The sequence below is a fragment of the Ambystoma mexicanum genome, chromosome 9 (genome assembly GCF_040938575.1).
Source record: "Ambystoma mexicanum isolate Mex_15411 chromosome 9, UKY_AmexF1_1, whole genome shotgun sequence".
Classification (NCBI taxonomy): domain Eukaryota; kingdom Metazoa; phylum Chordata; class Amphibia; order Caudata; family Ambystomatidae; genus Ambystoma; species Ambystoma mexicanum.
Window position 1 is genome coordinate 588,640,214 of NC_090931.1, and position 13,032 is coordinate 588,653,245.

The 13,032-nt window shown below is 46.3% G+C and overlaps 1 protein-coding gene across 2 annotated transcripts in view; it reads right to left on the reverse strand.

Annotated features, from left to right (window-relative positions):
- The window catches only part of LOC138488323 (transient receptor potential cation channel subfamily V member 1-like), a 152,237-nt gene that overhangs the window by 25,198 nt on the left and 114,007 nt on the right, over nt 1-13,032 (reverse strand). For both annotated transcript variants that reach the window (XM_069615210.1, XM_069615211.1), the window contains exons 6-9: nt 12,228-12,526; nt 10,535-10,723; nt 8,760-8,918; nt 1,991-2,086 (exon numbers count right to left, since the gene is read on the reverse strand). In XM_069615210.1, the coding sequence (XP_069471311.1) occupies nt 1,991-2,086; nt 8,760-8,918; nt 10,535-10,723; nt 12,228-12,526 (743 nt within the window). The remainder of the gene's footprint in view (nt 1-1,990; nt 2,087-8,759; nt 8,919-10,534; nt 10,724-12,227; nt 12,527-13,032) is intronic.

Genomic DNA, 13,032 nt, shown 5'->3' on the forward strand with positions numbered 1-13,032 from the left:
ACAGCAGTCCAACTCAAGGTGGTTGAACAAGACAAGAGGAAGCCCCTGTCTGCTGATTTTCACTCAGTGCCAGATTAAACCCTGCAGAGGCCCCTAGGAGGTCGAAATGTCGGACCCCCCTCGAAAATTATCTCCTAATACGTTTTTAATTTTCTGCACCACTTTATTTGGATCCGTTGTCGCGGGGCCCCTAAAACGAGTGGGCACCATGGGCCAGTGCCCACTTGGTCTAATAGATAATCCAGCACTGAGAGGAAACCCCTGTCTGCTGATTTTCACGACAAGAGGAAACCCCTGTCTGCTGATTCTTGATTGCTGTGAAAGGGGAGAGATGAATTGGACCGGCTATAATGCTGCTTCCATTGCTAAGCGTTGATGTGAGAGGATGCTTTGCCGTGAAGCGGATTCTTCCACTAATGGCCACAAAGGGGTCTTCCCCCAGATGCAGATGGGGGGTGGGGGATGGGGGTGACGTGAAACTTCTCCTTACTTGAGATGCCTAGGTGGGAAATGTTGTGCCTTGTTGCTTCTTCCCCCATGCTCCTGTCTTGCACCCTCTCTTTTTACCCTTCATCCACTTTACCATCCTTTCCCCTTTGAGATTTTGCGGTACACCGTTAGAGGTTGACCTGTTGTAGGATTTCAGAAATGTACAAGCCTCAGAATTTCTTTGAAACCATTTGAAAAGCTGCATTATCATTGGTATTCCCCTCCAAAAAAAACTAAAACCAAACTAAGGCCGAAAATAACGAGTTTACAAAGTCGCATTTTTGCAGGATGTTGGTACCCTTCTCAAATAAAGAGATAAGAGGTGGAGTAAGGGTATATATTAAGGTGGGGGATGTGTTGGGGGATGCAGGGGGCTCCCCCTGCAATTTAATTTTTCTTTATAATTATTTTTTATGGTATTTCGTTCTTTTCTATTTTAATGTAGAACCTAATCATTAACACTTGTCTAGAAGTGGATCTTATGCGCGATGTACATGCTTCTTGTTGGTTTACGTGGACTTAATGATGGAGTGAACTGCCTCTGGGCCACCCCTTGCACTGGGGTCTGTACCTGTACCCATACAGTCCCCCACCCACTTTTCTTCTGCACTTATCAGATGCACCTATCTGCTTAACCTAGCACTTGCCACTTGCTGGCTGCACTACCACTGTTTATCACCTTTATTTATTTATTTTATTTATTATTTATTCTGTCTCACTTCTGTTCCACATTTTCCACTTCTCCCCCTTTCATGCACGTTCCCCCTTTTCCATTTCCCATGCACTTGCGCGTTCTCAATCTCACTGGGCCTAATAAGGTCGTCGTTTTTGTTCTCCCCTGTTCCCCTCCCTTTGCCTGGTCGCGCTCTGAAACACTTGTGTACGAGCGCAATATAAATAAAATATAATTTCATTTCATAAAAGATCCTAAATCCAAAAATATAGAATAAAGCAAACACTAAACTGACAACACAAGCTGACTTTTATGATCCAAATAACCCCTGCAGGTGACTCGTTACCACAAAACCCACTCTGCTTGTTGTGATGACCTATACTGTGGATCTCCAGGTACGGTCCTTCATGAGTCCCAACGTCACCAGGTTTTCAAGATAACCACTGACTAGGTAAACTGGGTCTCGTTTAGATTCAGTACAATGATACATATGTTGTGTGGCTATCCTGAAAATACGGTGTGGATTTTGCTCTTGAGGATCAGACTTCGAGACAACAGTCCTAAACTGAAGTGAAACAAAGCATGCCTTTTCTTTTTGGGGGTAGGCCTTTAACCAAACTCAGAGATCAGGACAAAAAGGGCCAAGATGGAAGTGTGTGTGTGTGTGTGTGTGTGTGTGCTTCACAAAAGAAAAAACACCATCACAGAGGGTCTCAGAATGAATGGTGGGAACAGTGTTGCCTTTACAAGCACAGTGAGATAGAAAAGAGGTAAATGGCTATATTTACCACAAATAGTCCACAGGTGCATTGGGAGTAAAGGCCTCACCTGAGAGATGAAGAGGTACACGCCGCCAAACACGATCAGGAGTTCCCCCGCAAATCGGAATCCGCCTTTTGCAGTCCGTTCCGGTGCGAATGGAGGCTGAAAATTCAAAACAAAATGGTGTCGTTAAACAAGCCCCATGCACGGCAGCCAGAAGTAAATACAATTCAGCAACTATAACCGCACCCACTGCAGATGCAAATGTATAATCAAAGTTTTCATGCCAGGAGAAGCTGTTTGGTTCCAGGAGAGGAGTTTTTTTTGCTACTCTAGATGCTTAGTCGCCTCTTGCCAGCAGGGGTGTTGCTAGGTCTGGAAAAGACCCGGGGCTACACTGATGTAGGAACTGTCGGGACTGGGGGCTAGCTAGCCTTTTGCTTGTAGCTCCTGGTATTCTATCCGGGGCTACAGCCAAGAGATCAGGGGCTATAGCCCCCTTACCCCCCCTAGCAACGCCTCTGCTTGCCAGGCTCTTCTCCCTCACGCTGCACCACCCAGACAAAGATATTGAAGAGGAAGTGAAGAATTTTGAAGTGGTATTTTCACTGAACGCATGTCACTGTCACAGCCCTGTTCCAATAAGTGGCTACCTGCTCTATACACAATATAGCGACTTGGCAGCACTTGTGTTTCTACTGGAGTTGCTGTGGCGTCTTGCAGCCACTCATAGCTGCCACAGTGTCTTTGTTTATTTATTTATTTGCATGGCATGACCTTCTGGCTGTGCCCTGTGCGCTCAGGGTTGCTTCACTCAGGATCCACAGGCACAGACTCTGTCCCTCTACCGCGGTCGATAGGATAGAAATGGGGCGGACTCTGGTCATCTTTTCTGGTTGCGTGACGTTACAGCGTCTGAATGTACATCTTTATGCATTTGCATCTGTGCATTTGTATATTTTTTTTGAAATGGGGGTGCGAGGGGGGGGGAACATCTGCGTACCCAAGGACTGTTTATTTTTTGGAAATCCCTTTCCCTTACACCTGTCCTACTTGTTCCCTAAAAATGAGCAAAACCCGATGAAAATGCCGTAGATGGAAATGCAGGCGATAAATGCATAAAGATGAAAAGACAAGCCTCCTATTATATATTTGCAATTAATCAAGGTGATGGCTCTCTCCTCGTTGCTGCCTTCCGCTCACTGTACTACCTCTCAACTACTTCTACACTTTAGCAGATATAAGAATTGGAAGGGTCATTTTATTAACAATCCTAAAGCGCCATCTGCAGGCAGTTTAGGGTATTTCGGAAAATTGACAACATCCAGAAGACAATGTTAAATATCGAATATAGAACAGAATATAAACACGTAAAACACAGTACTTAAAAAATGAAAAATGACAGATTTTAGAGTACTATAGTTTTCAGGGCCTTTTATACGTTTCTGCAAATGCAATGCGCTACCCTTTGGACGCATGTGAATGCTTTAGGATAACAATGTCAGAGTGCACACCGTCTGTGAGCTCTTCAGTCTTTCCCTGTTAAGGGGTCTTGTACCGCGCACTGTTGCCACTTGCGTGGTCCCCTGCCGCTCTGGAGGATCTGCAATGGAAGGAGGGTTGGTGGGGGTTGTTAGTGGGATTGAGAGGGAAAAGAGCTGGAGAGCTTTGATGTGCTGTTGGCAGCTTCAGTTCGGAGAAACCGGTCACTGAGTGTTGGTGTGTTTTCGGTTGGTGGCCATCATGTGGTGTTGAGGTATGATTGTGTGTGGTTTGTTTTCATGTTGGGTGTTGTGAAGTGCGTGTGGTTTGTGGTGCGGTAGAGCTATGCTTGTGTTTCATGCAGAGTTTGAGGGTGCGTATGCAGAGTGGTGAGTTTGTAGTGTCGTTAGTTAGTGGCAATACATTTCCTACCCCCAACAGTCCATCCAAGTGTGGCACAATGTTAACCATGTCAGTGATACTCACACTCATCTGCTCTCTGCCCACCTACGTCCCTCCCATGAGTTCTTGCACTCTCCTTAACTCCACAGCCTTCCATGTCTCACCACTGCTTTCTTTGACTGAATCTCTCTCTCTCTCTCTCTCTCTCGCATCTCCCTTCCTATGTATGTAGGTGACTTATACAGTGCAAACCTAGCTATAACAAAGTGAAGCAGTGTAAAATAAATTGAGTGAACAATAGTGGGGGAGCTGGATCATCCTGCCACGAGTGGTGCACAGTAAATGGAGTGAACTATAGTGGGGGAGGGGGAATCAACCTGCCACAAGCAGTGTACAGTAAATGGAGTGAACCATAGTGGGGGAGGGGCGATAAACCTGCCACGAGCGGTGTACAGTAAATGGAGTGAAACATAGTGGGGGAGGGGGGATCAACCTGCCACGAGCGGTGTACAGTAAATGGAGTGAACTATAGTGGGGGAGGGGGAATCAACCTGCCACGAGCGGTGTACAGTAAATGGAGTGAACCATAGTGGGGGAGGGGGATCAACCTGCCACAAGCGGTGTACATTTCTTTAATTATAGAACAATTCACACGAAAAACTCAGCAATATATATATATATATATATATATATATATATATATGCATAATTCTCTGTTCATGGGAGTTATGGGTCTGTGGTAGTATTGCAAACTATGTAAAAGAAAATATGTACGTGAACAAGCCGCGAGTAAGCGGCGAAACGCGTTGTACCGTGCACTTTTTAATCTGGCTGATGCCTAATAAAACTGGACATTGAATTAAACGCCATACTGCATTGGTTTGATTTGAGGAAGTAATTTATACCAGCGGTTTGTGTCTTGCCACGAGTGCCATCCCTCCCTGGGAGAATTGGAATTCTTTTTCCCGGTTTTGCAAATATATATATATATATGCATAATTCTCTGTTCATGGGAGTTATGGGTCTGTGGTAGTATTGCAAACTATGTAAAAGAAAATATTAATTTGAATGTATTTAATGATTGAATGGCAAAATATAAATACCACTGAAGTATGCCACTTATGGTTGCCAATGTACCCATAACTCACACCCACCCTTCACTGCACATGGCATCATGTATGGCATCATACATTTCTAAGGTTTTCTTTAACATAGTTTAATATATGATCATATCAGAGAAACAACCTGCTGTAAACCTTTGGTAGCGATTGTTTTTGTGTTCAATGATACATATGAACCCTTCCAGTAGCCTTGGGACGTGCATATCTGCTCTAATACTAGTGGTGTTCTTTTTCTACAAGCTGCATATATTGTCCTTATTTCGGGGTGGAGGTGCACCAGGACCTGTTCCCCTGCAATGTCAATGGACCCCATGCTTGATAGCTCAGGGGCAATGCAATGGTCTTGGAAGCAAGACGACACAGAGCAACACAGGGTTGATCCCCAGGACCGCGCTTAGAAACCTCTGGGTATTGAGCGTGTTACAAATAACCCATAACAATGCTAACACTGGTTTTGGTTCTGACACCCTGTTTACCGAACTGGATGTGCACGGAAAAGGTTACGTATGCAGGCGCCCTTTCTGTAGTGACGCCTGGGTAGACCCGTCAGTCGCATGGAGCCCACATACAGCAGCTGCAGGGCATGGCCCGTATTCATGCCCAGCAGGCCCTATGCTGGGGAATGTTCTTATGTCATGCACCAAGCGCAGTAATCCTACTTGCAGGCCAAATGGCCATGAACTGTGGCCATGCCCAATGCCTGTTGTGCCTGTGGCATGTGTCCTCTTGCCATGTCCAGGCACAGAGATGGTACTTGTAACTCAGATGAAATGGCCTGTGATTTCTACTATGCTCGGGCACAGTGACTCTACTTGTAGTGCCCACTGGGCATGGCATGCACCCATGCTCAGTGATCAATGTGCCTGATTTATGCCCTTTGCCTTGGATGCCAAATGCTCATGGCACCATGCCCCTGCCTGCATTGCCCGCTGGGCACGAGCTGTAGCCCTACGCAATGCACACTAGGCCCGGGGCATTTCCTTTGGACATGTCTGGGCACAGTGACCCTACATGCGGTCCCTGTTTTGCATGACCATCGCGCATGCCCTGTGCACCATAACTTTATGGTTTGCACCCAGGCCATGCCTAGGCAGAGTGAACCCGCATGAGATGCCCACTAAACACAGATTGTGGCTCAGTATTTACTGTGCCCGTGGAATGACCTTTGAGACCTCTACCACACCACAAACCGCACACACTTCTCAACAGCCGACATTAAACCAAAACATGCACAATCATACCCCAACACCAGATGACGGCTACCAACTGAAAACGCACCAACGCTCAGTGCACGGTTTCTCCAAACTGAAGCTGCCAACAGCACATCAAAGCTCTCTTGTTCTTCTCCTTCTCAATCCCAGTAAGATACCCACCTAACCCACCTTCCATTGCAGATCCGCCAGAGCAGCATGCACGTGGCAACAGTGCACGACACAAGACCCAATAACATAACATAGGATTTTCCTCCATGGACACCAAAGTTATACATCTCCCAAAGTCACCTTGTCCATAGGAGCTTCATCTTAGCAGTCACTACAGTGGTGCAATACCACCTCTATAATGCATCCCCAGAAGTGTTTTTGACATTATGACGTGTATTTTAATCTATGTCCAAATTAGCAATGTGAATTGGCAAATTATTGGTACCTCCAAGCTCCAACCCACAGAGGCAACCGGGTGATTGCATCTATCGCAGAGTGGTCCACGTTGGACCCATAGCAGTGGAAACTTTACTCAGATCTGGTTCAGGTTGCAGAGAGTCCCCCTGAGAGTTCCAGAGTCAGGAACCGACAGCAGAAAACCGCTGGCCTCTTTCCGCTGATCATTTTATTTTGGGAACTGGGAGAGAGGGGTTTTAAGGTAACGTAAGAAGACTGGGCATCTGTGAATGGGAACTGAGATTGAGGGGGTTTGGGGAAATGTAAGAAGACTGTAGCATTAAAGGTGGCAGGAGCAATGGCCCCTAGGCAACTGGGGAACATGAATTCCTTGCTCAAAACCTGCATGGGTCTGCCACCTAGGATTTCCTAGATGTGTTGGACTAAAACTCCCATCTGCCCCAGCCAGCGTAGTCAATGGTGAGAAATGATGGGAATTGCAGTCCAAAACACCAGGACATCCACAGGTCTGCAGAATCCTGATGTGTCTGCCCCATTCTGTGCTTCCGATAGATGGGCAAGACGTGTTTTTGGTAGACCCAGATATGTAGAATTACCACAATCCAGCCTTAAATTGGCCGGCGGTCCAATGATGATTTCTATGAGCGGTGGAGGAGGTGTGGGATCTTTTTGAATTTGCTGATGTGAAATACATGTTTTTCATTAATGAGATGCCCAGGTCCAGCTAGTTCTTCATGATGATCCTGAAACTCCTGACCTATGTCTAGGGGAGCAGTGGTGGATCTGGAAATCCTTGGCAATGATGGGGGTTGTCTTTGCTTGTCATTGTATGGTATCGAAAAATATTTTTCTGGTTATTTAGTTTATGCCAACAGTCTCCTATCCATTACTGAATTCTCTGCATGCGCCCATGGAGGATTGGAATTTGACTAGGGCACCCCATCTATATGGAGATAAATATGTGTCCCCCATTTAAAATTTGTGGGGCAAGTCAATTAGTGAGATTAGAGATCAAATACCCCTACAATGTACGTGGGAGGAAATTGACTCCTGCTGTACCCTGCAGAGGGGTAAATAAGACTCCAAGTTGAAACCAAATTGTATTTATTTATTTATTTCATGAAAATGACTGGGGAATCAATGCATTTTGGCACAGGAATGCTTACGAAACATTTGAACATTGATTTCTAGAGTGGAGGACCAGTGTCCTAAACAGTGGGTTCTAGAATGTGGATAAAAGACGAGACGATGCAAGAAACATGAAGCAGGGACGAGGACAGTAGAGCATGATATAGGAACGGAATAGTGAAAGTAGTGATACGTTTTAGGATGAAGGGGTGAGGGATATGTGCGGTGGGGTTGTAGAGAGGTAGGGGGAGAAGAGAACAGGGAGATGTGGTGACGTAGAATGCTATGCAAGTGGTTCTTCAGAAAGGAAGAGAACTAGGAGTACTGCAAAGTGGAAGAGCATTCCAGAGTAAGGGAGCGAGGAGGGGAAGGGAGCGGAAAATGAGAGAGTATTGTAGAGACCTTGCCAATTGGGGCACAGCCCCTGAGGAAGAGAGTGTGGTTCACATACTAAAAGCTACAATAAGATCCAGTGACGTTAGAGTAGCATTATTGCCTGGGCCAACCAACTTGCAATAGAACATCCCCTACTGATAAAACGGCTGCCTCTGGTCCATGTTTTGGACCTAACCAAGATGGTTGCTGGTGTAGCAGCTGACAGGCATCTGGGATGGCCTACAATGCTGAGCCACAACCCTAGAGTAACTTTCTTCTCTCTCTATCTCTTCCTCTTGCATTCTATCTCCTATGCATTCACTTCTCTCTTCTACTCTCTCACTAATTCCTTCTCTTGAGTTTTCTTTCTCTACACAGGTGCCTGCACTCTCCCCAACTGCCCACTCGCTCTCTCTATACCAATCTCTTGATCCATGTTTTTCTCGTCCATTGTCCTACTCTTTCAACCCTTATATTTTCTCTTCTTCTCGTTGCATTCCACCTCCTTCTCCCTCAAACCTTCTCTACCCCCTCTGTTCCTCACTCTCTATCTGCATCCCTCTCTTTTTTCCTCCTTTGGGCTCCCCATCAACCCATGTCACCAATATAAAATCCCATTGACAGACTATTTGCATCCAATGATCATTAACCAGAACTGTGGGTGTGGCTTCTGTCCGTGGCAGACTTCTGATTGGCGAATGGCCTTACCTTTCCGGTGAGCGGCCGGTTATAGGCGACCACGGTGAAGATCAGCATGTAAGCGATGTATAGCAGGAACTTTGTGCAGAATATCGGTCGAGCAAAGGTTTCCCACTTTTCTTGAAGCAGTTCATTGAGTGGTTCCAAAATAATCATTTTGTGGCGATTCTAGGAGGGAGAACAAATATTTAGAGGAGGATAGCAATTATCATGGTTTTTAATTTGTTGCATTTATTACTAATGTTTTAAAAAATTGTAATGTAATGAATATAAATTATGTAGGTAGGATATGTCTTAAAATGAACAGTGTTTTATGAACGAGGGAGGAAAATATACCCTTAAAACTATAATCTGACAATGGGCCTCATTATGAGTATGCCGGGCAGGTAAGCTACCAGCACCGTTGTTACCAGACCGGCATACTCCGAGTTCTGCGTGCAAGTGCCTTTCTGCCCGCCAGGTCTGACCTGACAGGTGTCAAGGCACCCGCTCGCAGACCTTAACGGATACACCGGCACTGTGTGAAACAGTGCTGGTGCAACGGTCCTCCCCATTCCCATTGAGTCCTATGGGACTTGAATGGGAATGGGGAGTAATTGTTTCCCGTGCCTGACTATGAGGAATTACCGGGATCGCTGGGGCTGTAATGGCCCTGTAATTCCCCATTGCCAGGTGCCGGAATTGTTTTTTACCAGCACGGCTACCGCCAGGGTTGTAATGACCCCCAATGTCTTTTGATATGTTTGCCACTAATTAAAAAAATAGAATTGCACTAAATACCTTTAAGAGCAGCATTTATAAAACTATACTTCAGTGTGATGTACTTTATATGGTATGGATATTGGAAGGAAATCTGAATATCACTGGGCATAATTGTCGAAAGATCAGGGAAATGCATTTAGATAATAGCCGGTGGCTGTGCACTTTAAATGCATAAATGAATTGATGGATATTTGGACATGAAAATCGCATAGATTAGGAAAATGTATTTTATGTGATTCAATTGTTTGAAATTGTTATGAAGTAAATATTACATCGATTAAGCAAATGCTGATCTTGTTTTCATATATAATACTCAGGATCAAATTCCAGAAGGTCTACTCAGCCCTTTGAGCTTCTGAGGTTTCATGACCACCTTGAATTGGGTATAAGGTAATATTATCCCCACCAAAAATATCGCCATATATATGGTCGTCGGGAACGCCCTAGGTGATATTTTTGGGGGGGGGGGGTAATTTGTGGGAGCGAGGGTTGCAGGGTGTCCCCCACACATTTAAAAATAATGCAGGGGTCGCAGGGGTGTCACCCGCAGGGTCCATGCCTCAATATCGCTGCATAAATATGGCAATATTCTTGTATGGCAATATTTCTACGGGGATATTAACACATAGAACCCTTGAATTGGGTAACAATAAAAATCAGTTATCAGTGGAAAGGTGCCACTGTGGGGTTGGCTGTGCACGGTGTAAATACACCTGCTATGCTATGCGATGCGATGCTATGCTATGCTATGGATGTCTGCAGAGAAGACTGTCATGTTGCATTGGCTCATCAATGTTGGGGTGGCCATCTGCAATTCCACTAAGCTTGGCACATGTTGCACCCACCCCGATTGTCGTAAACCTGAGAAGTGGGTTTTATTTTCTGACACTGATGGGTATGAGAGTAAAGGGCAGTGGAAGTGTGGCACGGGGGAGTCAGCAGGCATAATCCCCTATATGCGCAGCGCCATGCATGGCCCGCTAAGGTTCCTTGATCCAAACACTGCACTGCTTGATACTTACTGGGGTGTCGGTTCCGAAAGCGATGATCTCCACCACTGAGCTCTTGCCAGAGGTCTGCTCATGGGTATCGACCGACGTCAGGTCATAGAGGGATCCGTGTAGTGGCCCATAGGCCCATTCTGTGAATTTCCGAGACAGGTGCTGGTGCTCAGGGTCCTTCATCTCCCGTCGCAGGATGTGTTTGAAAATCTAGCGGCAGAATAAAGAAGATAAACCACCATATACTTATCAGGTCAGCTCAGGGTTGGTTGGGCCTATTGGAACAGGGACAGTGGGAACATTCCAAAATGGCAGATGCCCCTAAATGGGACGGTGCATGTAACATTTTGAGTAACACTACCACGAACCACATTACACCGGCTGACAACCTTCTCTTTAAATCAGAATATACGATTGCTATGAATACACCAAGTATTCAGCTTGTGCGCAGACTCTGGTCTAAGTCACAGTCGATTCGTTGATGTAATTTGCTTTCTTTTGAAGGTCCTCAGAGTCCTGGTATAAACTATATTGACAGGACTCCCAGGACTACCAAAAGAAAGCAAAGTGCCTCAACTAATCGACTGTGACTTAGACCATAGGTGGCTTAGACCAGAGGTGACTTAGCCCCGAGTCCACACACAAGCTGAATACTTGGTCTCGGGAGAATAGTTCAGGTCTCTGGAGGATAGCTCATGGGCAAAGTGCTTGGGCCTCATTACGAGTATGGAGGTAGCCATGGTGCTATTAGCGCCATGGCTGCCTCCATACCGGACTCCAATACCAGGTCTCTGCAATGAGGACTTGCCGGGTCATTCCGACATAGGAGGACCCAGTAATTCCTCCTTGCAGGAACCCATCCCCATTCCCATTTGAGCCCCCATAGGGCTCAATAGGAATGGGGAGGGAGGTAATAACGGGCACATTACAAATGGCCCATTATTAGCTCCCTCTTCCCCTCGCGGGACCCGCTAAGGATGCCTGGTTTTACCAGGCGTCCTTACAGGGTCCCGCAAAGGGAACCTCGTAATTGCGCATCCTGTAATGAAGGCTGCCGGTCCCGTACCGCAAAGGGAACCTCGTAATTGCGCATCCTGTAATGAAGGGTGCCGGTCCCGTACCGGCATCCTTCATTACGGAGGCGCAAGCCTCGTAATAAGACCCCTTGTCTTGGGAGCAAGACGACACGAGCAACACAGGTTCAATCCCCGGGTCCACGCTTACAAACCTCTGGGTATTAAACACGTTATAAATAACCAGTTACATTTACTTGTTGTTGGGCGGCAGCTGGTCAGACCTGAAAAAAAGTGCGAATTACCCCCAACAACATGGCTTCTGTACTTTGTATATGTTTGTTTCCTACGTCACCCAAAAGGCCACATGCACTGACATGAACGTCAGAAGCAGACACACCTAAAGGTTTGTTAGACAGCTCCCACTTGCAGTGAAATGCTGCCTTCTGCCACTACCGCTTTCTGGAGAGGAAGACTGGGCTGGGAGCATAGCTCAGGAGCAAGGCGCTGTCTTGGAAACAAGACAACCCTGAGCAGCGCGGGTTCAGAACCGAGTCCCGTGCTTAGCGACTGTGCTTTAGAAGGAAGCGCGATATAAGAGCCCAATTTAATAATTCTTTTTAAGACTATCACACAAAGGCAGATTTTCTGATTTTGGATTGTTTCTGGCGCAAACCTTGATTGTTGTTTCCCTGGCTCACCTCTATCTTCCCTAACTTTGCAGCGAGCTTGAGGGGCGTCAGCTCCTTCCAGTTCACCATCTCCTCCACCCTCAGGTTGGGGTACATGCGCGTGCTGGTGAGCAGTATGTCGTCGTACATCTTGGTTACAAACTCAGTGTTCTCCTCCGTGTCGTCGGCCACCATCACCAGGGCGTGGAGCACTGTGTTGCCCTCGGAGTCCCGAGCGGCGATGTCAGCCCTGCGGTAGGGGTTGTCCATGAGATAATGCACCATGTTGGGTTGGTTGGTGCACGCGGCCAAGGAAAGCGGAAGTTCACCTGGAGAAAGTGGTAAATTGAAAATGTACAACTGGTTGGCAGCATTATAAAACATGCAATCATACTGGCATACGCGTAGCTTTCTGACATATGTTCCTTTAAATTCCCTTGTATACACTGTTAAAGACCAATAGTGGGGCATCCAGAGGTTGAATCCCCTCCCCAGTGCATATGATATGATATGATAGATCATTTATATAGCGCCTATACACAATGTGTTCCAAAGCGCTTCACGGCAAGAGAGGGATCAAGGGGAAACAAGGGCCTCCAGCCTCCAGACTGTTGTACTAATGGTGACTCTTCAGCCGCCGCAGTGGAGACAACACAGCTTTTCTGCTAAGCCCATTCAGAGGTGTAGCCGGGATTGTCGAAAAGGTTGGTCGTGTAGCTAATGTAGTTAGGCCCGCCACAGTGACATTAACATCTGCAAATGGCCACACAGTGCTGTTGATTGGGCATTTATATATTTTGGGTGGGTCTTGCCTGCTCAGGCTCTAACCTGTCTA